The sequence below is a fragment of the Elephas maximus genome, chromosome 6, assembly GCF_024166365.1.
Source record: "Elephas maximus indicus isolate mEleMax1 chromosome 6, mEleMax1 primary haplotype, whole genome shotgun sequence".
Classification (NCBI taxonomy): domain Eukaryota; kingdom Metazoa; phylum Chordata; class Mammalia; order Proboscidea; family Elephantidae; genus Elephas; species Elephas maximus.
Genome location: NC_064824.1, coordinates 116,590,576 through 116,616,864, shown reverse-complemented (window position 1 = coordinate 116,616,864; position 26,289 = coordinate 116,590,576). Strand labels below are relative to the sequence as shown.

Genomic DNA, 26,289 nt, shown 5'->3' with positions numbered 1-26,289 from the left:
GTCCATCCCCAGGCTGGGCCAGAGCCTAGGGGAGTGTGGCCTGAACAGAGGGAGGAGTCCTAGCCATGTTAGGGTTCTTGTTCCCCCATCCCCGCCAGTTGCTTGAGCAGTTGCACGGGCTCCCTTCCTCCCTTCTGGGTGGGCCTCGGCTGGGCTGGGGTGTGTGTTTGTGGCAGTGTCCAAAGGGGTAGATGGCACCAGTCATGGATTGGGAGCACAGAGGCCCTGGAGACTGTGCCAAGGGGCTGCTTCTGCTTGAGGTGGGCACCTGGTGGTGGGAAGTATGTGAACTTTGACACCAGGCAGAGTTGAGCTCAAATCCTAGTTCCATAATTTATCAGATGGGCGGCCTTGGGCAAGACAGTTCCCTGCTCTGTAAATTGGGAAAAAATAATACAGACCATGTGTGGCTGGGGTGAGAACAGAGATAATGTATGGGTTAAAAGATCAGGTACCCAGGCACATAGTAGGTGCTCAGTAAATGCTGGGCCCACTCAGCCTCCTGTTTGGCCCACAGCATCCCCTGTATCCCAGACCTGATGTCCGGAGAGGATCTCCCTGGGGCGGGGGGGAGGGTGTTGTCTCTCCTGACTGTCCGGGGACTCCACCCAGTTATTCTGGGAGTTAAGAACTGTCTGAGCCTGTGGTCTCAGGGAGGTAAACTGAGGCATGGTCTGGAAGGGACAGGGCTTGTACCCCAGTGTGAGCACCTGTGTGCATCTGTGTGCACGTGTTCGTGTGCAGGAGATATCTGCGGATATTCATCCAAGAAGTAATATATCTGCAGTGCCTGGTTTTAACAAGCTCAAGGAATAAAAATCACTTTATTAGCTGAAGAGCACAGCCATATATTATGCATAACTTGATTTGCTCGTTAGATGCTCCCATTTGCTATTACATATTCAAGTATGGTTTATTCAGAAAATAATTACATGCCTATTAATTGAGGCTTTTTGGTGTTGTGCCCATGGGGTTGGAGCTGCAGGCCTTTCCTTCCAGAAGGGCTCATACTGTCCTCAGGCCCTTGAAAGGGGCTCACTACAGTGGGGGTGAAAGAGCCACAAGGCAGGGGCTGGGGGCCAAGCCCAGCCCTGGCCCCGCCTTGGGCAAGCTGTGTGGCCCAGGGTTGGTCATTTGACTTTTCTGGACCTTGAAGAGGCTTGGATGCTATTCCCTAAGGCTGCTTCCAGCTGCAGACAATCGTGTGCTCTGTATTCTGAAGTTGGTGTCCTTCCCAGTGCTGAGCACACGTTTTTATCCAAAGGGTCCTGTGAGCCCCTGGATTCCTTGTGGGGAGCGCCTGTCGTGTAGCCCCCAGTCTGACCCTCACTCACCACCTGTAAGGGCTGTGCCCAACTGGGGCATCGTAACCAGGGGTTTGGGAGCTGGGCTGGGCTGCATGGGACTGATCAAGGTCTCAGATAAAACCTTCTCTTTGTAAAGATTTTCAAAATGATGTTTGAGGCACAAAGTCAGGGAGAAAAACCATACTGTTTTTCTGTGTTGGTGAAGAGGAGGTATAGCTTGCTCTCCGCAAGTACGGGATCTGATTCTCGGCTTTGCCTGGGTTTGAACCCTGGCCCCACCACTTTGTAACTGTGTGACCTTAGGCTAGCAATGTCATATCTCTGTGGCTTAGCTTTCTCACCTACCTATAGGATTGTGAGGTTTGAAATGAGCTCATGCAAATACCACCACCTGTCTGTCAGTTTGTCGTATTGTGGTCGCTTGAGTGTTGCTGTGATGCTGGAAACTATGCCACTGATATTTCAAATACCATCAGGGTCACCCATGGCGGACAGGTTTTAGCAGAGCTTCCAGATTAAGACAGGCTAGGAAGAAAGGCCTGGCAATCTACTTCCAAAAATTAGCCACTGAAAACCTATGGATCACAACAGAATATTGTCTGAGATATTGCTGGAAGCTGAGTGCCCTAGGTTGGAAGTCACTCAAAATACATAGTGGCTGCAACAATGGGCCGAAGTATACCAATGATTATGAAGATGGAGCAGGACCGGGTAATGTTTCATTCTGTTGTACACGGGGTTGCCATGAGTCAGAGCCAACTCGGTGGTAACTAACAACAACAATACACACGTACATTGTGAGTGTCTCTTACACAGTAATATCTCAATACATGCTCACTTTTATACGATGGCATGTTTTTAAGGGCACACGGCAAGTTAGAGTCAGGATCTAGAACTTGTGTCTCCTGCCTCCCCAGTCAGGGCTCTCCATTCTGGGAATACTTCAGGGCAGGGCACGTGGGGTAAATGTGGATGGGGCCATAAGAATGATCGCAAGGCCCCAGAATGGGCAGGTCTTGTCATGAAGGCAGCACACACAGTGGTCAGAGCATGAACCCTGATGCCTGAATGCCTGCGTCCTCTGCCACTTACTAGCTATGTCATCCTGGCAAGTTCTTTAGCCTCTCTGTGTCTTCCCTGTGTGCATTTCCTCGACTTACCCAATTTAAGTTGAGCTTATTGTAGTTCATGAGGCAAGAGGGCAGGGATGAATAATCCCAGTTTACACCCAAGGAGAGGGAGACTCAGGGAAGGAAGTGGCCTGCCCAAGGCCACATGGCCACTGGACTCAGTGTTGCCCAGAGGGGAAGGATATGGGCTGGGTAGTGGGGGATTAGAACTCTGGGCTGAAGGGGATTGGTGGGGAGCAGCCGAAGGATAGGGAATAATGTTGGGTTATAAGGAAGCAGTCCAATCCTTTGGCCAACTAACCACCCACTCACCCAGGCACCCATGCATCCATTTCACAAATAATTATTGAGTAAAGTAGAGGGCTAGTGAAAATGAGAAAACCCTTCAATGAGATGGACTGACAACAGCCACAACAATGGGTTCAAACATGCCAGTGATCAAGAAGATGGCAGAGGACTGGGCACCATTTGGCACTGTTATAAATGAGGTTGCCATGAGTCGGAGGTGGTTCGACGGGCAACCAACAACTTTCCTCAAAGAGCTTGCAGACATTGGCCAAATGATTACAAGTATGATGGATGTTACCAAGAGGGAACTTGTGGGGGCATTTAAGGGGGCCTTTTTATTTTTTTTAACCTGGACTGGAAGGGGAAGAGTCAGAAAAGATCTCTTTGAGGGGTTACATCCAAAGATGAAGCTGAGAACTCAGAAATCTGAGTGTAGGGGTGAAAATAATTATGGGTGGAACAGATGGGGATGAACTGGCCAGATGATGGTCCTTTAAACAGAGGTGCCAGCTGCTGGCCAATCAATTGATGATGTAACTGTTAGGGCGTCCTAAGGTTGCCACAGACAGGCAGTTGCTGACATACCCTTGGGAATGGTGTTAGTACAGTGTAAGGGACTTGGGACCCTGCCTTGGACAAACCTGGATTTAATCTTTGTTCAATTCTGTCTTACCTGTGTGACCCTGGCAAGTTCCTCAGCCTCCTCACAGGATGTTGTTGTGAGGGTTAATTGAGAGAACCTCCATCAATCCCTCCACATGGCACCTGGCCCCATTAAGGGGGCTCAGATCATCTACTCTCTCTGAGCTCTGCCCACTCCAGGAGCAGAGCAGAAAAAGGGACTCAGTGCTCAGAAATGTTAGGGACCTGTATTATGGAGCCAAGGAGAGAGAGAGAGAAAAAGAGGGACAGGGAGAAAGAAAAAGAAAGGCTGATGGAGAGGAATTGTCCAGCTCAGGAAACTGAGTTGGGGGCTGAGGGCTATCACGTTGTATCTTGGGCACAGTCACTTCTCCAAGTCTCGACTTTCTGCTCTGTAACATGGGGGCGGGGAGGGGAAGCTCAGGAAATATTGGTCTCCACTCTCTTCCCGTCACTGGAGATCCACAGGTATTTGGAGTCAAAGAGCATTTTCCTTAGCCCAGCGATGTCAGCACCTGGTGTCTGTGGCTAATGAAGAGGGTGACCCGTGTTCTCTCCCCTGAGTGCAGGTAGTGGAAATGAGGTGTAATTGAAGTAGACGGTCCTTCAGACTTGTTTTGAACCCACACCGCGCTGGGCACAGAAGAGAGAGAGCCCATGCTGAGACTTGCTGCCTGGTGGGTTGATCGGCACGCACACGAGGAATGGTAACACCATCATAACTCACATTCGGAGAGCACTTATGTGTTCCAGGCGCTGTGTGAACTGCTTTATAGGCATTATCTCATAGATCCTCACAACAACTGTCTGAGATGGTTACTATTATTAGCCTATTTAACACATTAGTAAAGTGAGGCAGAGGGGTTCACCAACTCGCTTGAACTCACCCAGCTAAAAAGCAGAGGAGCCCAGATGAATCAAATTGTATCAAGTACTACAATGGGGCTCAAAGAAACTGTGACAGAAGAAAGCAGGCGATGCCCAGGTAATAAAAAAAAAAAATAGGCTTGCTAAAAAATGTTAACCTGAAGCGAATCATGGAATTGACCAGATGAATCCAAATTGAGAAACATTCTGCAAAACAACTGGCCTGGATTCTTCAAAAATGTCATGCAAGACAAATAACAAGGCAGGGTAATATGTCTAGATTAAAGGGGACGAGAGGGAGCTAGCAACTAAATATGATGCAAAGTCTTGATTGGATCCTGAATCCAAAATGCAAAGACCCAGCACTAATGCATATTTTGGGGGCCACAGAAGAAATCAGAATATGGAATGAATGGCGGGTAATAGTGGTGCATTGATGTTGAATTTCCCAAGTGTGGTAATTGTATTGTGGTTACATAGACGGCAGAGGGAAAGAAAGAGCACGCACGTGTATAAAAGTGGCCAAATGGCACCAGTCAGTGAATGGAGGTGAAAAGCACATGGGTCTTCATCTTTTCCAAAGCTTTGAAATTTTTCAAAATAAATAAAGAAGACAGCAGGCAGGGAGGTTGATTCTGACAGCCACTGAGGGTGTGGGGAAGATGAGGGGACAAAGTTGGAATTAGGCTTCAGGGATGCCTGGAAACTTGACAAGTAGGGAGGGGAGGAAGGGCATCCCGGGAAGAGGGAACAGCAGAGGCTCAGAGGCGGGCCAGGGGGGCTGTGGCTGGGAGTGTGGAGCGCTCTGCATGGCTGCAGAGCACAGAATTGGGGAGTGGGTTGTGGGGACTGAGACCGGCAAGGTGGGCCCGGTATGGATGGAGGCAGCTTGCCTTGCATGCACAGGAAGCCACAGGATGACTGTGGGGCAAGTGGGCATATCAATGACCCCACAGAGCTGTGCCTCTAGAGGCTGTGGAGAGGCTGTGAGAGGGATGATGCTGGCGCTGGGGACCCAGTTGGCTGTGCACCAGCCCTGGAGAGGAGTGACAAGGCCTCCACTAGGGCAAAGGCGGTGGAAGTAAAAAGCCCAGGAGGACAAAAGCATGTTCAGGAGGCAAAATTCACAGAATCTGGCGACTGGGTGGATTGGGGGATGGAAGGCAGGGAGGGGTGGAGAATGACTCAGAATTTTCCACACGGGGCAACCAAAACACGTCAGGTCATTAGCTGGCTAGGGGGTTTGGGTCGGGGGAGAGGAACTTTCCTGTGTATGTGAAGGTGAGGTGGGATAGGGGAGCCTTGGATCTGAGGTGGCTGTGGGCCTCCCAGAAGGCACCTGCAGCTCTGTCAGGGATACAAGTCTTCCCCATAGACCAACTGGTGTCAAGCCAGGCCCTGGTCTCTCTACCTAAGGGTGATGTGACTTTGAGTGGTAGCTGGACAGGAGGCAGGGAGAGGACGAATTGACTCTCCAGTTTTGTCCTAGGCCTGTTTTTCAGCCCCTCCCCCACCCCTCGCCTGGTTTCAAGGCTGGGTTACTTACTGGCTCGAGCTTCCTGCCTTCTCCTCACGTCCAGGGTGCCATGTTTGGCCACAGGAAGCCTAGTGGGTGGCAGGGCTGGGGAAGCTTTGTGGAGAGGGGACAGAAACTCAGGAGCTGGGGACCCCAGGGCACCATCATCCCTTTCCATCCATGTCACCACCCCCGGCTGCTGCTCTGCCCCCACCGGGTGGGAAGGAACTAACAAACAGTCTTTCCCACCCAGGGCCAAGGACTCCCGCCAAGGCTGCCTGAGCCAGATGGGCCGCACCCCTCTGGCTGGGATGCATATCTGGCAGGCAGGCTTGGCTGGAGGGAGGGAGGGACGGGAGAGGATACCCCTGAGGGCCAGGAAGACCTCTGATGTTGGGTGGGGACTGGCATGGAAGGCTGGCAAGAATGACTTCCGGACCGGGACCCTCCCCCTTTTTTGGGCTCTGGCTCTCGAGGGAGGTGGGGGCTGCGGAGACCACGCAGTACTGTCGTGGCTGTGCCTCCTTCTGACCTGAGTTCCCCCAGAGGTCTCTTAGGAGCCACCAAGCCAGCAAGGGCGGGGCGGGGCCGGGCGGGCAGCGGGGTGGCTTCTTGAGGCTGCCTGCCCCTTGTCAGGAGAAATGGTGGTCATTGTTGTAACAAGCCACACAATTGAAGGCACTTCACACTTTCTGAGGCTCTTTCCTGTCTTCTGCCTGTACCTGCAGAAACACCCTGGGAGGGCAGGGTAGGTTCCAGACATTCTGTTCTTATTTTCTTACATATATTTTTTCATATATAACATTTTAACATCGGATTGTTAAGAAGCCGTTTTTTCCCCACTGAGCCTGAATGTACCTCTGTGGAGCTTCTGTTGTGGCTGCTCTTAAGTCAGCTCTGAAGCGGAACTGCTCCATAGGGTTTTCATGGCTTTCCCTTTTTTTTCCACAAAAGCGTATGGCCAGGCCTTTTCTTCCGAGGTACTGCTGGATGGGTTCGATCCATCAACCTTTAGATTAGCAGTCAAGTGCAAACCGTTTGCGCCACATAGAGACCTTCTGGGGAGCTTGTAACTACTGGTTTTTGTTTTGCCTTCACTAACCCTGGAGCCCTGGTGGTACAGTGGTTAAGAAATCGGCAGTTAGAATCCACCAGCTGCTCCTTGGAAACCCTGTGGGGTGGTTCTGCTCTGTCCTATAGGCTTGCTATGAGTCAGAATCGACTCTACAGCAATGGGTTTGGGTTCACTAACTCCACAGACGATGTCTGGTCCTTTTTGAAAGTGATAGCTCCTTCAGGTATTTGAAGATAGGTGGCATATCCACCCTAGACTTTCTCCTGCATCATCCCGGGAAACGTTAAAACCTGTAGGGATGGCTCATTTTGCAAGATCACCAGGCACCCATTTCATAGCAGGTAAGCCAAGGCTGGCAGAGTTGAGGTCGAGGCCCGGGGCTGCTCAGCCTGGGGGTGGCAGAGCTGGTCTCCTCACTCCCACCCAGGGTCTCCCAGCCCCTCACCTGAGGGGTGAGGTCTCCTCAGACTCCTGCTTTCCGTTGCCATTGGCAGGATGGCTACCTCCCCCAGGCTCTTCATCCCAAACTGCCCCATCTCCCCCCCACTCTATCTACACTCAGTCTGTCTTGTCCAAACTCCTCCGTTTCATTTGGGGAATATGAGGACCAGAGAAAGTCACCAATATTCTCAAGGCCACACAGCCTAGAAAGCCAGTCTCCAAGGCTGCTTCATCCCAGAAAGCCAGAATGGGGTGGAGGAGAGGGGCAGCACAGCATGCTAGACATCACCTGGGGCTCCTTAGGGAGGCTGGGAGAGAGGCCAGAGTCTATTGGAACCCTGCTTCCTGCTCTCCAAACCCACGGGAGAGAGATTTCAGGTTTCATGGAGCTGGCCAGGCAGGGCAGGGAAACCCAAGACTCACGGGAGAAGCCTGGCATTTGCTAAACAATCTGGAAGGTTCTGTTTGCTTCCCATCTGTTCTTGGACTCTCTTTTGGGAGGCTACTGCCCCACCTGTGCCTTGGGAAGGAGGCCACTTTCCCTGAGCTTTGGAGAAGGGTTGGATATGGGACATGGAAAGGGGGAAGTCTGGGGGTAAACTAGAATGAGAGCTCTGCCCAACTTAGTGCGGTAGGATAGGCAGTTTTCGGGGTACCAGCAGAGGACCAGGACAATTGAGTTTTAGGGTTCCTTGCTTGCCCTTCCCCCAAAACAAAACCCGTTGCCATCAAATTGATTCTGACTCATGGTGATCTCAAGTTTGTAGAGTAGAGCTGCTCCATAGTTTTCTTGGCTGTAATCTTTATGGAAGCAGATAGCCAGGTCTTTCTCCCACGGAGCCACTAGATGGGTTCAAACCAGCAACCTTTAGGTTAGCAGCTGATTGCAAACTGTTTGCACCACCCAGGCTTCTGGCTTGTCTCCCCAAGGCAGCCCATAAACTGAACCCCAAGTCCCCTCCCTGGTCCTCCCCCCACCACGGCCTGGGCTGCTGCATTTGACCTTGGACTGGGCCCCTGCCTGAAATGTCTGTAACAGAATCAGTGGGAAGGCTGCCAGCCAGTGGCTGAGAAGGGAAAACAGCAGGTGGGACAGCAGAACGGAGGGGATGCAAATGGTGGCTGGCCTGCCTCTCCTTGTGAGATGGGGACAATGAGTGCAAGCCCTGACCCCACCACCAGCTGATATCTGGTCCTTTTTTAAAGTGATAGCTCCTTCAGGTATTTGAAGAAAGGTCGCGTATCCACCCCTAGACTTTCTCTTCCATCATCCTAGGAACCAAAAAAAAAGAAAATAACAAGCCCACTGCCATCAAGTCAGTTCTGACTGTAGGACAGAGTAGAACAGCTCCATAGGGCTTTCAGGGGTATAAATCTTCACGGAAGCAGACTGCCACATCTTTGTCCTTTGAGTGGCTGGTGGGTTTGAACCACTGACCTTTTGGTTAGGAGCTGAGTGCTTTAATCACTGTGCCACCAGGGCTTTTATTGAAAGCATCCAGGGCTCTGGCCTCCTGGACCCACCCAGCAGAGCCCCGTGCCTGGCTCAGCCACCAGGGGGCACTGTGGGGCGCCTGGTACCACTGACTCCTGCCTCACCCACCTTCTGCTGTCTGCCCCTCTGCCCTGGGCTTTTGTCTCTGCTTCCCTGAGTCCCCACCATCTCTGTCTGCCTGTCTCTTTTAATTCTGAAATGATCTGAAAATTCAGAAAAGCTGCAAAGAACCTTTTTTCTGAAATATTTGAGAGAAGCTTGCTGACACCATGTTGCTACCTCTAAATAGTTTCCTGATTTTTCTACAAGGTCTTACCTAACCCAACACAACCATCAAAAACAGGTAATTGACATTGACACATTATTACCATGGAATCCTCAGACCCCACTGATGTTTCCCTAATGGCCCTAATGATGTCCTTTATGGCAAAAAACGCCCCGGTGCATTTAGCTGTCATGTCTCTTTAGACTTTTTCAGTCTGGAAATCTGTTTTCCTCTGATGCTCATGACCTTGTCGCTTTTGAAGATTACTAGCTATTCACTTTTTGTTGTTGTTGTTGTACTTTAGATGAAGGTTTACAAAACAAACTAGTTCCTCACTAAACAGTTAGTACACATATTGTTTTATGACATTGGACACTGGTTAACAACCCCACGACTTGTTATCACTTTCCCTTCTCGACCTTGGGTTCCCTATTACCAGCTTTCCCATCCCCTCCTGCCTTCTAGTCCTTGCCCCAGGGCTGGTGTGCCTCTTTAGTCTTGTTTTGTTTTATGGATCCATCTAATTTTTGGCTGAGGGGTAAACCTCAGTAGTGACTTCATGAGTGAGCTGAAAGGGTGTCCAGATGCCATACTCGCAGGGTTTCTCCAGTCTCTGTCAGGCTAGCAACTCTGGTCTTTTTTTGTGAGTTAGAATTTTATTCTACATTTTCCTCCAGCTCTGTCCGGGACCCTCTATTATGATCCCTGTCAGAGCAGTCAGTGGTGGTAGCCAGGTACCATCTAGCTATATTGGACTCAGACTGGTGGAGGCTGTGGTAGTTGTGGTCCAGTAGTCCTTTGGACTAATCTTTCCCTTGTATCTTTAGTTTTCTTCATTTTTCCTTGCTCCCGAAGGGGTGAGACCAGCTGAGTATCTTAGATGACAGGCCATTCATTTAGTAGACTCTCCTTCGATGGGGGTGTGTCTGATGTCTCCTCACAATTAGATGCAGGTCGTGGCTCCTTGCGGGAGAGTTCCGGAAGTGATGTTCTGTCCTTCTCACTGCCTCTCCTCAGTGGCTCAGTTTCAGGGCATCCCATTTCTGGTGTTGTTAACTATGAGCACTTGATTAGCTTCTGCCAGGAAAAGTTGCCCTTTTCCCCTTTGTCATTTCCAAGTATGATGTGGGGAGGTACTTTGAGATCGTGTAAATATCCTGCTTTTCATCAAACTTTCTATTTATTCATTTATTTCTTCATATCAGTGTGGACTCATTTAAGCCATTACTGTCATTATTTATTTTGATGCTCAAATCTTGCCAGATCTGGCCAGTGGGAGCCCACTCAAGCAGGCTTCTGTGTCCTTTTGTCTGTCTGTCACTCTTTGATCTTCTGGTCCCCATTTTTGTCTATCTAATCTCATTCTTTGTTGGGCTCTCTCTGCCTCTGCCTTTATCTTGGTTTTCTTTCCCTCTCTGCTGTGTTTTTCTCTGTCTTTCTGTGTCCTTTTGTCCTCTCTTTGTCTTGATCTGCACCTCTATCTTTTGTCTTCCTGTCCTCTGGCTCTCTGTCTCTGTCTTTCCCCCTTTCCCTTATTTTGTCTGTTTTCTTTCTGTGTTTCTCTGTGGTGCATTATCTTCTACCCAGGGCTCACCTCCACAGTGTCTTCAGAGAGGACTCCTGGACATGCCAGGTTTGTGGGACAATGCCCCGCTTCCTCCTTTGAAGACCTGAAGCTGTCCCCTCTAGCCCCGTCTCGGAGCTGAGAGACCCTGCAGCAGTGTGCAAAAAGGGGACTTGAAATGCACAGCACCACCCCCCTGCAGGGGGTCCTGTCTCTGTGTGTCCATGTGTGTGCAGAGAGTGTCAGAACAGAGGACGCGGGAGCTGCCGGTATCTGTTCTGGCAGTCCCTGCTGCTGGTGCCGGGAAGTGAATCAGGTTAGATACCATGTTGAGGCACCTTGGAGGGACAGGGATGACTTCCCTGGGGAGTACTCTGAGCAAGGGAGCTCCCCACAGCTTGTGCCTGGACTGGGTGCCTGCGTGGCTGGAGGGGGGCGGGAACGATAGGCCACTCAGAAGACCCTAAGCAGTGTCTGTGCAGGGCTCTGTGGCTTAGAGTAAGCCCTCATACGTAATTACAAAGGATAGACTATCAGAGCTGGAGAGTGTGGTGCTGTCCAGCAGGGGAAACAGGCCTGTGGTAGTGGTGGGGGCTGGCCCACAGGCTCATGGCAAGTCAGACACCTGCCAGCCTGCCTCTGATTTCAGTGTGTGTGTCGTGCAGTTTGAGAAGGAATATTTAACTTATCTATATTTTCATAGGAGTCCCTGGGTGGTGCAAATGGTTAACATACTCAGCTCCTACCTGAAAGGTTGGAAGTTCGAGTCTACCCAGAGGCACTGTGAAGAAAGGCCTGGTGATCTATTCCTGAGAAAACCAGCCATTGGAAACCCTATGGAGCTCAGTTCTACTCTGACACAATGGGGTTGCCATGAATAGGAATCAACTTGATGGCAACTGGTTTATATTTTCATAATGCAAAGGACAGAAAATAAAAATAAAATTGGAAGAAGGCTTCTGGGCTGGAGCAGGGGATAGTGGTGGTGGGGAAAGAGAACTGAGGGAAATGGCATGCTGGGGACATGGGTTAAAAGTGAAGGGCCTTCAATAGCAGCCAATGGTGAGATATTCATACAATGGAATACTACACAGCAGTGGAAAAGGAGGAGCCACTGCCCTAGGCAACAATAAGGATGGATCTCACAGGCTACTGTTGAGTAGTAGAAGGAGCCAGATACAATAATACAGGCTGTATGATTCCATTTACGCTTAGCAATCTGGCAAAACAAATCTACGCTGATAGAAGCCACAACAGTATTTACCTTGGTGGGTAGCTATTGACTGGGAGAGCCACGTAGGAGCCTTCTGGGGTGTAGCTACATGGGGCATCCATGTGTAAAATTTTATCAAGCAATATATTTAAGATCAGTGCACTTTACGATGTATAAGTAATGCCTGGAAAATAAATAAAAAGTAAAAAATGGTTGGGAAACTATGGGGAGGCATGTGATCCCTGGGTGTTGGGGTCTCCAGTCATTGTTGGGACACTGGTACACTGAACCCCCATATGTCTGGGATCTGGGATGAGCTGCTGCCACACCCCAGTCTTCTCTCTTCCGCAGCACCTCCTCCCAGACATGGGCTCCGGCTTTTCGCACGTGAAGCGGCTCTTGCCTCTCCTTTTCCCCAGTGCCTGCCTGTTGCCTCCTCCAGTATCTGCAACTCCTTCCCCAGTACTCTAGCTTCTGTGCAGGTCTGATCACTCTGCCCTCTCCTCCCACAGCCAGAGGACCTGGAGGCTCCCAAGACACACCACTTCAAGGTGAAGACCTTCAAGAAGGTGAAGCCCTGTGGTATCTGCCGACAGGTCATCACCCGGGAGGGTTGCACCTGCAAAGGTGAGCTGCTGGTCAGGTTGGGGAACATGGGGGGCACTTGCTCAGGGGAAGATGTCCTGGGACCTGGGCCCAGGTCATTCTGTGGCTTTGCTTTGTGGGTCTTTGGGGTTCGGTTCGGGTGCTCTTGTTCTTATCCGGTGGGGGGTGCTTAGCTCATTGGATGGCAAGTATCAAGCATGTGGGTGACACGTGGCAGGTGGTGGGTGGTATGGAAGTGGCATGTGGCCTGGGTGTGGATGACAGGTATGAGGTGTGAAGATGGCATGAAGAAGGCATACGGAGGGCACGCAGATGGCATGTGGAAGGGGTATGGATAGTGTGGCTGGCGTGTGGGTGCTCTGTGGAGGGTGTGCAGAGGGATGTGAGGGCCTGTGGATGACATGTGGAAGTCATGTGGTTGGCATGTGGAAGGTACGTGATTGGTATATGGAGGGGTGTGTTGAAAGTGTGTGGATGGCGTGTGGAGGACATGTGGTTGGTATGTTGGTGGCCTGTAGAGGTCACATGAATGGTGTGTGGAAGGTATGTATCGGGTGTGTGGAGATCATGTGGTTGGTGTGTTGAAGGTGCGTGGGTGGCATGTGGAAGCGTGTGGGTGGTGTGTGGAGGTCACGTGGGTGGCGTGTGGAAGGTGTGTGAAAGGTGTGTGAGTGGCGTGTGCTTGGCGTTCAAAGTACTGCAAGGAAGCCAAGCCCCAGTTCTCCCCTCGTGGTGGCTTGTGGGTGAGCTGAAAAGGCCTGGATCAGACTCCGTTGGGGACGTTTTTCAGTCACCATCTCACACGCTCCTGGAACGGCCTGTGGTTTTGCTGTCACTGTTGCCAGAGGAGTCAGTGCCTTGTCCCAGATCACACAGTGAGGTCAGTTGGGGGGTCTCTGTGTCTCTGTACCCCATCTTGTGACTGGCACTATCACCCACCCAGTTGCCACACCAGAGGCCTGGGGGAGGGGTCACCCTTGACGCCTCCCTCTCCATCACCCCGCATCCCATCAATGACTTGTTCTCAGTTGCCATAGAATCAATTTTCAACTCATAGCGGCCCTGTAGGATAGGGTAGAACTGCTCCATAGGGTTTCCTAGGCGGGAGCAGATTGCCAGGTCTTTTATCCTGCAGAGCCGCTGGTGCGTTTGAACTGCTGACCTTTTGGTTAGTGGCCGAGTGCTTACCCATTGTGCCACCAGGGCTCCATCAATGACTAAAAAAACCCAAACCCATTGCCGTCGAGTCAATTCCCACTCATAGCGACCCTAAGGGACAGAGTAGAACTGCTCCATAGTGTTTCCAAGGAGTGCCTGGTAGATTTGAACTGCCAACCTTTTGGTTAGCAGCCGTAGCTCTTAACCACTAAACCACCAACTAAGAAAAAAAAAAAAACCACCAACTAGGGCCCCCCAAATACAGCTCCAGTCACTGCGCTTTTCTGCATCATCCCCACCTAATTCCAGCGCTGGCTCCTCTCACCTTGTCCATTGCAGCAGCCCTCTTGCCACCTCCTCTTTCCTGACCCACCCTCTCTGGTCCACCCTTCACACCAGCTTCCCGAACCCAAACCCGCTGCTGTCGAGTCAATTCTGACTCATAGCGACCCTGTAGTGACCCTATAGGACAGAGCAGAGCTGCCCTGTAGAGTTTCCAAGGAGCGCCTGGTAGATTTGAACTGCCGACCTTTTGGTTAGCAGCCGTAGCAGTTAACCACTACGCACCAGGGTTTCCACCAGCTTCCAGGGAACTTAAAAAAAAACCTTAATCTAGTTATGTCATTGCTTTGGTTAAAGCCTCCAGGAGCCTCTCCTACCCTCAAGACAAAGCATAGACCCCTTCCCACAGCTGTGAGGCTGCTGGGTCCACACCTTGCCAGGCTCTCTGCCCTCCCCCCCCGGCCCAACTCCATACTTAAACCAGCTGCATCTCCCTCAGTTCCTCAATATGCCAAAGACATCAAATATACCAAGTGGACTAGGTTCTCTCTTGCCCTGGATCCTTTGCTCACACAGCTCCCGGACCCTCTCCTTTCCTTATCTCCTTCCATGCTGAAGTCCCAGGGGGAAGGGAAGCTGGGCACCAGTCTAGTGAACAATTATTAAGGCACCTACTGTGTACCAAGTGTGTGCATGTGTGACCTCATTCAGTCATCACAGCATCCTGAAGGTGCGGGTGTCATCCTCATTTTATAGATGAGAAAACTGTGGCTCAGAGCGTTTAAGTCTCTTGCTAAAGCTAGAGGTTTTGAGAGTCTGTATTCTTAAGGGGTGGGAAGACTTCCTGGACGAGGAGTTTCAGTTGGGTGTTGGAGGCAGGAGTGGATGGAGGCGTGTGAGTGAGTGAATATAAATGTGTGTGTGGAGGGCATTCCAGGCAAGACCTTCCATGGGCAAAGGGCGAATGGCTATGCTTCTTAACTGAAGGGGTGGGACACCAAGGATAAGTTAAGTGGGCTAACAGGAACTGCTGCAATACCAAAAGGCGCCACATGGTGTCACCCTTCTCCCAAGAGGTCTGGCCAGAGCTGGTAGTGGTAGGGGTGGGAGCCAGGGGGGAGGCCAGGGAGGAATTGCTGAGGTCTGGGTTTTGCATTTGTTTGCACACACCTCCCCCCCACCACCCCACACACACACCCATACCATGAGCCTGCATAAGTTAGCCCCCCGGCTCTTCCCCAGTTCTTTTTCTTCTGTGCTTTCCTTTCACCCCCAGGGACCCACAAAAGTTGCTGTTAGTAGACATCATGGGGGCAGGGTGGGAGATGGGGAGAAGAAAGTCTCAGGACACTCACTGTGTGACCTTGAACACTTCTCTGACCTTAGTCTCCCTTGGGCCCCATGTTCTGTGGTTCTAGGTTCCCCAGCTGACCTGGCCTGAGGGCCCATGTTAAGGAAGGGACATGACCCCACACGAGTGGAAGGCTCCCATGTGAGCAAGACATGGTGCCGGCTTCACCCGGATCAGAGCCTGGCCCTGCCAGTGGGAACCAGAGGGGAGGATGGGAGGCCAGGGTGGCCAGGCTGGTTTGGCAGCTCTGGCGGGGTGCGGGTGGAGAAAGGGGGAGCTGAAGGGAAGAACAGGAAAAGCAAGCCAGGGGCTCACTCCAGAGGCGCCACCAGGTGTCAGGCCTGGGCCACGGAAGGACCTGGGGCCAGGCAAGGGAGAGCCAAAGACTCCTGACTATACAGGCTGCATGTGCATCCTCAAGAGGGCTGGGATCACCATGTCCCCGGATAGGGGTGAGGGCCACAGGGCTCACTGGTTGGAGACCTTTGATCGATCGATCGATCCATCCATCCACCCACCCACACACCCTCCCTTGTACCCACCCATTGACCCATCCATCCACCCACCCACCCACCCACAGATTTAGAAAATAATATTGGAATCATTATTCCCTATCCTTGAGCATAGAGGATGTGACCCAGCTGGAGCTGTGCTCACAAGGGCTCTTGAGGACACATCAACTGGGCCCTGAGGTATAAAAACAATAGCTAAGATAATCTTGGAAAATATCTTTAAGGGAACCTTTCACTTAAGCCAATCAAACAGACCACAAAAGACTTTCCACTTGCCATTTAGTGAATAGAAAATTTGTTGGACCAGTGAGGAACCTACTGACTATGGTTGCTGAAACCTGTATCAATGATTTTTAAGAAAGACAATTCAAAACGTAGGATCACAGTTTCTAGCCAATCTGTGAAAAGGTGAAGCTTTCTATGGTTTTGCCCATTTTGTAATGCTAACATATAGTGATGATTCCATAACACTCTTTGGACTCAGACAGACATGGCTGTGGCAGCGTGCTTGTCCATTTTCCTGTTCTTGCCTATTCTGTAATATTCCTCGGACTTGGGCAGATATGGCTGTGGCAGGGTGCTTGTGTAGTTTTCCCGTTCTTGTCTATTCTATAATATTTCCTTGGACTCAGACAGACATGGGTGTGGCAGCATGCTTGTCTGTTTTCCCACTTTTGTCTATTCTGTAATATTTCCTTGGATTTGGGCAGACATTAGCTCTGGCAGCATGCTTGTCCACTTCTCACTTTTACCTTTTTGAATATATGCCAAATAATAGTTTCTTTTTGCTTTATTAAACTTTGTGTTTTTACCCTACAATACCACCCATTCACCCATCCACCCACGCACCCACCCACCACCCATCCACCCGCCTGCCCGCCCGCCCGTCCGTCCGTCCGTCCACCCACCCACCCACCCACCCACCACCACCATATAATGGCTGTACAGGTTGTTCCCTGGCTGAGGGGGCAAGTGTGGCCTGAAACCTGGTCCATGCTCTACTTACTCAACCCAGCTCAAAGGGTTTTACTCTGCTCTCTGGTTCCTCTTCACATCTTTAAGTCTTGGACTGCAACACAGCAACCCTAAGAATTAGTGGTTGGGGATGATGGGTGGGATGGAATGTATGGAATATCAAGGCTGTGAGTTCCCAGTCTCTCAGTGCTTGCAATGTTGAGGGATTTCTGCTGGAGGCAGGGACCAGTGAGGAAACTTTCCTACATCTGGAGAGACTGGGTCTTTTGCCTCCTTTGCCCTGTGGCTGTCTCACCTAGAGATTGGTTGGCTCTTCTAGACCCTGCTCTCCTGCTTTTCACTCTTTGATATAATATGGCTGAGAGGGGCAGGGCACGGTGGAGTCAAGGACCCTGGGGCCTGGTCCTGGTTCTGGGAGGCTCAAAGATGAATAAGGCAGACCAAATAATAAGGCAGTGGGATATGGTGACTTAATAGATACGCAGGCAAAGAACTCACTGCAAGACCTCAGGCAAGTCTTTTACTTCACTAAACCCGTTTCCTACCCAGAAGCCCTCACTGGTTGGATTTGGGGAAACCTTGTCTCAGGCTCTTTCTCCTCTGTTACCTCGCTGGGGACCCCAACTTCCAGCTGGCGCCTTAGGACATCCTTGGAGCCATCAGAGGCAGCCTGGCACAGCGGGAAGACCCTGGGCTTCTAGTCCTGGCTCACCTCTGCCTGGCTGCGTGACCTTGGGTGAGACACTTAATCTCTCTGGGTCTGGCTTCCCCTTTCTCTTCAAAAGAGGGGACTGGGTTAGATCAGAGGCTCCAAACTGTATTCTGAAGGGGCCGTAAGGTTCTTTGGAGGTGTTTTAGGAGCCCAAGAGGTAGAGAAGAGGGAAGTCTGAGAGAAGATTTAAGGGGCCAGGCTTCCAGATCCCTTTGCCCTCCAGTGAGAGCAGCTCTGCTTTTAGCTGTTAAATCTGAAGTAGGCAGGATGGTATAGCATCTTGCACCTGGCTCAGACATCCTGGATTCAAATCCCAGCTCCACCACTTACTAGTTGCGAGAGCTTGGGCAGATTGCTTCAGCTCTCTGAGCCTCAGTTTCCTCACCTTTAAAATCGGACAAATAGCAATAGCTCCCTCAGAGGGTTATTGCAGAGATTAAATGAGATAATAAACACAAAGTGCTCAGAACAGAGCTCAACATGTTTAACAAACGTTAACCAACGACATTAGCGAGGACCACGTGAAAACGCACGTACACAAGGAGTTTGGCTGCTCAAATAAAAGTTTGGAAACCACCAGATGGGATGATCTTGAAGGTTTTTTCCTGCTCCAACTTCAAAGCCACATTATGCTTCCTGCCCTGACCACTCCCGGAGACAGCTCAGCCCAGCCCCTGGAGATGGGCAGGGCAGGGCAGGGCAGGACTGGGTGGCCTGGTGAGCAGGTGGGCAGCTTGGCTGTCTTTCTGCCAGCTAAGGAAGGATTGAGGCTGGGCCAGGCATGCCAGTGGTTATTGTGGGGTCAGGTGCACATTGAGGCTATGTGCTCATTTTCCGACCCTCGTCCAGGAGGAAAAGGCCATTTAGATCCCAACAATGTTGGCTTCCTGTGTTCCCGAGAGGCAGGAAGCTACCCCAGGACAGAATACAGGCAGCCCAGCTGAGGCAGGGCCAGGGCCAGGGGCTGGGCTGGGGCTGCAGTTCTTGGCCCCCGGCAGGTAACCTAAAGACCCCTGCCCAGAGTGGGGCTCTCCACTCCCTCTCAGACTGCTGTCTGGGCCCTGCTGTATGGGGTAGTGCTGACATCCACGGTGGGTCTCCATGGAGCTTTGATTTGACAGGGCTGCTCCTGGGGCTTCATTTTGCAGGAGGCTTCATTTCGCAGGGCTGCCTGGCAGGTTTGTGACTGCAGGGCCTCCTGGGGGAGCTGGGAGCGGCCGGCCAACCCGTCAGCCCAGCCGAGGTGGGGCTGGTCCTGAGATTTGCATCTGGGGAAGACTCGGGCATCCGAGGAATGCCAGAAGAGGCCAGGGCTTTCCTGCCCTTGTGCATGCCTGTCAGCCACAGGCCAGGTGTTTCCCAATACCATGTGGGACCGTTTCAGGGTTGGATCCTTGGTTTTCTCCCTTTCTTGGTCAGAGGGAGAAAGAGGGCAGTGGTGGTTTTGGTGGGGAGACTGACCAAGGTTACCCATCTCTCATCTAGTTCTCGGGCTGGTAAATGCTGGTAAATGTCAGCAGACAGTTGAGTGTAAGAGAGTGGGGTGCAGCAGGGACACCAGCATTCCAATTAAGAAAAAAAAAATTTTTTTTTTTTTAATTTTTAAACATTGAGGCATCTAATGAAGAAGACGAGGGTGCAGGCCAATTCCCTGTGGGAGCTACTGGTTAACTGCCTCATTTTTAGCGTAGAAGCCTGAGACGCATAGGGAGCGAGTGACTTGCTGCAGTCACACAGCCATATGATAGCAGTCAGACTAGAACCCGGGTCTTCTGACTAGGAGACAGGGGCTCTTCCACATAGTAACAGTTCAATGACGACAAAGATGATGATGATGAAGATGATGCCGATAGCAGCTAACCCTTATACAGAACATACTCGGTGCCAAGCACATGTCTGAACTCATTTGATTCTCACAACCACCCTATGAGGTAGATGCTGTAATTACCCCCATTTTACAGATGAGGAAGTGACCTGAGTCTGAGCCGAGACCTAGTCTACATGCAGCCAGGTTAGGAATGGGCAGATGGACAGCAGGTCCAGTGGATGATGTGGTTGGGGGATGCACCAATTATACCTCCTTTATTCCTCCCTTACCAGGCTCTATCACTAGCAGTGTCTGTACTGAAAAACCTCAGGAATCCCTGGCTGATTGCCATGTTCCTTCCCTGCCCTTTAGTGGGGCTCACCTACCCTCCCTGTGTCTGTTCACTGGCCCCAGAACGTCAGCCCCAGTCCCAGGGGTTTAGGCTGGGCAGGATTTCCATGTTGAAATTTACTACACATTCATTGAACCCCATTTGTAGGTCAGGCCCTGTGCTAGGGGTGGGGGCAGGATCAAAGCTGCAAAGTTGAACAGAACCTCTTTTTCTGCCTTCATGAAGCCCAGAGTTGGATGCTGGGAGTGGAGGGTGTGGGGGTACAGCAAATCATAAAGTAATGCTTAGTCCTCCAAGGTAATAAGAGTTTTCTAAGGGATGTGAGCTGAGGACTCTGGGACCACAGAGGATGGAGGGACCATCTTTGAGTGCCTGCTTATCCAAGGAGGGACATTTGAACTGGGTCTTGAAGGATGTATATGAGTTCACCATTCTAGACCTGCTCCTTGTAGACTCAAAGGTCCATCTGGGGAGAGGCCAGGAGTTTGGTGTGGCAGGAACAGATCTCTTTTGAGGCAGTGGTGAGGTGGAGGCAGGGCCAGGCCATGCAGGGCTTTATAAGATATGCTGAGGAGCTGGACAGAAGGTTCTAACAGGGATGTGATGTGATCAGTTCGGACTCGAAAATGGCCTTGGCTTTGTGGATTGAAGGGGACAAGACTGATGGGAGATGGGGTCCAGTGAGGGTAATTGGTATGAACTGGGGCAGTAGCGGGGGGCTGGGGAGGAATGTTGGGATTCAACAGCCTCTTTGTAGCTACTTTCTGGGATTTGAGGACTAACTGGTTGGGAGAATAAAGAAAGGGAGAATAGAGAATAAAGAAAAGGAATTAATGAGAGAGTGTGCAGGAACTCAGGGGGCAAGGAAGGGCCCAGGAGGTGGGTCCCTGGTCTTGATTCCCAGTATCAGCCACTGGCCTCTTGCTTTCTGAGGCATCCTGTGCTTTGGTTTCTGTATTATTTCTCTATTGCTGTGTAAACAAATTACTCGAAAACTTAGTAAAAAATGGTTATCTTACACGGTTTCTGTGGGTCAGGAATTCCCGAGTGCCTTAGCTGGGTTCTGGCTTGGAGTCTGTCATGAGGTTCCAGTCAAGATGTCAGCAGGGGCTGCAGTCATCTGAGGGCTTGACTGGGGCTGGAAGATCCACTTCCAAGATGGCTCCCTTACAAGGCTATTGGCAGGAGGCCTCAGTTCCTTGCCATGTGGGCTCTTCAGAGGACTGCTTGAGTGTCCTCATGACATGGTAACTGGCTTCCCCCAGAGCAAGGGATCCAAGGGACCAAGGCTGAAGCCACAATGTCTTTGAGGACTTTGCCATCATTTCCACAATATCCTATTGGTCACACAAAGCAGCCCTATTCACCATGGGAGGGAACCACACGAGGGCATGAGTATCTTAGAGGCTGGCTACCAGTTTCTCTTTCTGTAACACACCTGAATGTACCATTGGGAAGTGAGAAGCCAATAGAAAATCATGCCCAAAGTTTAAATTACAGCAGGAGGGATGGAAGTTAAATAGGAGGAAACACTGCACCATGGAAGAAAATCCAAGATAGGTGACAGGGGACAGCCATACCTTCAGGGAACTCAGACAGAGAAGGCCTCTGGGGGGTTGGGACGGTGCTTCCGAAGACGTGAACATCCATGGGCATGGGCTTGGCCATGCCTGCCTTGCTTGAAACCTGCCACTTGAGTTGAGTTTGCTGAGCTCTTTCATTTTTCTTTGCTCCCCACCATAGAGCCTCCTGAGTTCCAAGGACTGGCTCCCTGCATTCGGTCATGCTCGGGAAGCACTCAGTACACCGTATTGCAATTGCCCAGTTATTTCTGATCTGTCTCACCATTCGTGGACTTCTCAAGGACGTTCTTTGAGTGTCTGCTCACTATGTGACATTCAGGGCTGCCCTGTATGGTCATGCAAGCCATTCACTGCCAAGGCCGCCTGCCTAAGAGAACAGTGGAGTCAGCTCACACTGGGCTCACCAAGCCATGCACCAAGGCCCAGGGCTGGGTCTGCCTCGGGAAAGGGCAACTTCTCACCCTTCCCACAGAGCCACTGTGCAACAGTCCAGCTGTGTGTCCCCTGGGCTGGTCAGCCCAGATAAGGCCCATTTTCTAATTTGTACAAAGAAGCTGTATGACCTGGCAGGGCCTGGAGCAGACACTATTTTAGTGGCTAGGAATATGACATGAATGAGACAGGTGTGTTCCCTTGCCCTCATGAGTCTGGTGTCAGAAGATATACTATATACATAAACCAGCAGGAAATTACCCAAGATGACTTCAGATTGAGAACAGTACTGTGAAGGAAATAGAGTGCTGAGAGTGAAAATGGGGGGACTTACTCTAGCCTGGGAGTCCTTGGGTAGCGCAAATGGTTAATGTGCTGTGCCACTAACTGAAATGTTGAAGGTTCAAGTCCACCCAGCAGTGCCTTGGAAGAAAGGCCTGGCAATCTACTTCTGAAAAGTCAGCCATTGAAAACTCTATGGAGCATAGTTTTACTCTGACACTTGTGGGGTTGCCATGAGTCGAGGTCAACTCAATGACAACTGGTACCCTAGTCTGGGTGGCCAGGGAAGGCCTCTTTGAGGAGATGGCTTTGAGTGGATTCAGCTTGGTGAAGATGGGAGTGCTGGAGTGAGGAGAATGTTCCAGGCAGCTGGAACGGTAAGTGCAAAGGCCCTGAGGTAGGAGAGAGTTTTATGCATTCTGGGAACTGTCAGAAGTGTAAAAGTGCGGTGCTGGAGCAAGACCAAGTCCTGACTCTCATTGTCATCCTGTTGTCCAGATTGGGGTTGGGAGGCCCAGAGTGGACACTCAGGGATGTCTTTTTGGTGGAATATGAATGTTGGTGTGGGTGGTTGTGTGTTATAGCTTAGAGTGAGGTGAGAGTGGGTGTGAGGATGATTAAATGGGGGTGCACATAAACTCCAAGGGAGATCTTTGGTCAGGTCCAACTCGGCAAAAATTTATTAAGCTTCTGTTGTATACGAAGTGCTGTGCAGGGTGTGTGTGTGTGAAAGAGAGAGTCACACACAGGCAAGTCACTCCCTTGAAGGCACTCACAACTGTAAGAACCAAGATACCTACAAAGGTAGGGAGCAGTGAGGAAGGGCTCCAGAGGAGGAGTGCTGGGATATATTCTTGAAGGCATAGGATTTGGTCAGCTGAGGAAAGGGGAAGATCCCTTCCTGAGGCTTTCTCAATTCTATGCTCTAAGGCCAGAGAAGAAGGCATGGGGTAGGGCTAGAGTTGAGTGATGGGTATGTCCTGGCACGGCTGGGGTGAATATGTCTCATCAAGGCCAGGGGTGGAGAAGTCTCCGATTGGGAATGGGTGGCCAGTGTGGTCAAGGAAGGCTTCCTCAGTACCAGCTGAGTCACGGGCCTGAGCTGGGGCCAGGACTCAGTTCTGAAGAACGAGGGTTCATGACCAAGGTCTCATCCCAAACTCCACCCAGTTTGCTTCCCAGTTTCTCTCCCACCCCAACTCTGTTATGCCACAGACAAACCAGAAGCCTTGGTGTGGGGAACCCTGGAGACTCTTTTGCCCACTCCTGGCCTTAATCTGTGCCTCAACGTCCCCTCCTGCATTCTGCTGAGGAACACCAAACCAAAAGCAAACCGGGTGCCATCAAGTTGATTCCGACTCATAGCGACCCTATAGGACAGGGTAGAACAGCCCCATAGGATTTCCAAGGCTGTCATCTTTACAGAAGCAGACTGCCACATCTTTCTTCTGCAGAACAGCTAGTGGGCTTGAACCGCTGACCTTTCAGTTAGCAACTGAGTACTTAACCACTGCACCATCTTCTAATGGGGTGCAGGCTGGCTCAAAGCTAGAAGTGGCTGGGGTACTGTGGATCCAAGAGGAGGAGATGGCTGCCTTGTCGCCCAGGGCTGTGGCTGTGGAGGATTTGGGGTCCAAGCGGCTCCCTTGCCTCTCCCTCTCCAGTTCTCTAACCAGTACCCCTAACCCACCAGCCTCAGCAGGCCCTGAGCGGCTGACAAGGCCCAAGTCAGCACAGAAACCCAACTCCTGAATCCACTCACCTCATCTCACCTGGGGGAAAGGAGGTTATCAAACCACTCAGCAGGAGTCCCAGGACTAAGGGGCAGCACCCCTCCCACCCAAGCACAGGAGGGTGGGGTGGGGTGGGCAGGGCTGGGGACATTCCAGTTGGAGCGAACTTGATAGGAAATTTGATTCCAGCTTCTGGTAGTGGGAGGGTGGAGCAAGGCTGGTGTGTGTGTGTGTGTGTGTGTATTTCAGCTCTTGCACATGAAGTTTGTGAGTCTGTGGGAGATCTGTCCACATGTCTGTGCCCACACATCTGTGTCAGGTTTTGACTCCTGAGGGTCTTCCCTGTGTGTGTGTGTGTGTGTGTGTGGCTGTGTGTCTGGGTGTAAGTGGTGTGTATGTGTGTGTATGTGTCTGGGTGTAAGTGTTATGACAGTCTGTGCGTGTAAGCAAGTGAATAGATCGCTGCCTGTGCCCTGTCCTGAGCCATGAGTTGGGTCTCTGTGTTTCTCTGGGGTCCCATGTGTTGTCTGCCTGCCTGGTGTGTGTGTTTAGGAGGGAAGCCCCCTTTACAGTTGGCCTGGCTGGCATGGGGCCTGGGTCGGGGCCACCTCTACCCCCGGCGGGGGTCCAGCCTGGGAGCTGGCTCCCTTCCCTCCTCCTGCCCCTCTTTCCCGCTCCTGGAGGGGCTCTGGCGCTGGGGGGTCGGCGCCCCGCGAGCTCGCAGGTCTGCAGTTCCGGGCGCCCCCGCCCCAGTCTCCAGGCCCCAGAGTCGCCCCCTCCGCCCCCTCCCTCTCTCGGTCCCTCCTTCCCTCCGGAGCGCGGGTTGCGGGCGGGGTGGGAGGAGATTTCGCCTGAGTTTCCATTTCATACCTCGCGGCTACAAACTTTCTTTCTGTGTCTCGCTCTCTCGCAGTCTGCAGCTTCTCCTGTCATCGGAAATGCCAGGCCAAGGTAAGGGGCCGTGAGCTGCCGGGCCGCCGGGGGGCTTGGGGACCGGCTGGCTCGGGGTCGTTGGACTGGAGGGGGGGCGCCGGCGGGGCGGGGGCGATGCCCGGCTTGTCCCCTCCTCCTCCCTTTGTTTATGCAAAGCGCCCCGGCTGGGAGCGGGCGCAGGTCAAGGTGAAGGCGAGGACCGAGGACCGGGGGACGGGGTGGGGGGGCCGGGGGGGATCCGAGTAGGGGGTGCTGCGCGCAGTCTTGGCGGCTACTGAAGGTGGCCGGCAGGGTCCTGAGCTCCCAGCGAGGGGCCTTCGAAAGTATTTCCCCTCCTTATCAAGGGGGCGTGGGAGGGGGGCAGCAACGAAGGGGGGTTGCGTTTCATTTACCCTGCGGGCACGCAGAGCTCCGGTTGGAGCCACAGGCACAGGACCCCAGGGCGGGAGAAGAGGGTAGGCGGGGAGCGTGGTGGGGAGGGGAGGGAGGAGGAAGGAGGTTCCGAGCATGCTGGGCCTGGAGTCTCCTGAGAACCGTCTCACCTCTCTTTATTGACCAGATTGCGACTTGATCCTCAGTTTCCCCATGAGTGTTTCCCGAATGGTCTTAGTGAGAAAGGGAGACTGAGGCAAGCGGAGATTGCTGGTCGTGGTTGCCAGGCCGCTTGGCCCGCTGCGGCATCCTCTCCCGAAGAGTGACGATCAGCTGAAGTCTGCTGCAGCAACGGGCTGGGGGCGGGATCCGTGACACCAGGATGGATTATGAGTTTGGGAAGGAAATTGCTCCATCACATGGGCTCAGCTCTCTCTGGAGGTGGAAATGCCCTAGCTTACTTTTCCTGTAAGGAGCCCTGGTGGTGCAGTGGTTAAGTGCTTCGCCGCTAACCAAAAAGTCAGCAGTTGGAACTCACCAGCGGCTCCATGGGAGAAAAGACCTGGCGATATGTTCCTGTAAAAATGGCAACCTTGGAAACCCTTTGGGGACAGTTCTACTCTGTCCTATAGGGTCACTATGAGTCAGAATCAACTAGATGGCACTCACCATCAACCTTTCCTATGCAGCCAAAGTCTGTATTTTCCCCTATTATTGCTTGTACTCTCCCTGCCTGTCACCCCTCACCTCTGCTGTTTACACTTGATTTTTCAGGAAGGAGGAGGGAGGATGCTTCAAAAAGGAGCTGGAAGCAGTTGAGGCCCAGTGTCTGGTGCATCTCAAGCTCTGCTTCTTATTGGCTGAGTAACTGTGGGCAAGTCATGTAACCTCTCTGAGTCTTCATTGTGATGCTCAAGGATGTGGGAATAATAAGCCTACCTCATAAGGTTGTATGAGGATTAAATGGGATAATGTGTGTAAAGTGCTCAGCACAGTGCCTGGCACATAGTTGTTGTTATCTACTGTCAAGTTGGTCCCTGACTCACGGCTACCCCGTGCACAGTGGAATGAAATGCTGCCCGTTCCTGTGCCATCTCCATGATTGTTTGCAGATGGGGCTGCTTTTGAAGTAGATCTCCAGGCCTTTCTTCCTGGTCCATCTTAGTCTGGAAGTGCCACTGAAACCTGTTCAGCATCATTAAAAAAGAAAAAACCCATTGCCATTGATTCTGACTCACAGCGACCCTATAAAACAGAGTATAAATGTCCCATGGGGTCTCCAAGATTGTAATCTTTACGGAAGCTGACTACCATATCTCTGCCGACAGACAGGTGGTGGCCGCACGTGAGGTGCATCGGCTGGGCATTGAACTTGGCCTCCTACATGGAAGGCAAG

At 51.7% G+C, this 26,289-nt stretch overlaps 1 protein-coding gene across 6 annotated transcripts in view; it reads left to right on the top strand.

Moving 5' to 3' along the window:
- The window catches only part of TNS1 (tensin 1), a 254,365-nt gene that overhangs the window by 37,298 nt on the left and 190,778 nt on the right, over nucleotides 1-26,289 (top strand). For all 6 annotated transcript variants that reach the window (XM_049888124.1, XM_049888125.1, XM_049888126.1 and 3 more), the window contains exons 2-3: nucleotides 12,316-12,430; nucleotides 24,502-24,539. In XM_049888124.1, the coding sequence (XP_049744081.1) occupies nucleotides 12,316-12,430; nucleotides 24,502-24,539 (153 nt within the window). The remainder of the gene's footprint in view (nucleotides 1-12,315; nucleotides 12,431-24,501; nucleotides 24,540-26,289) is intronic.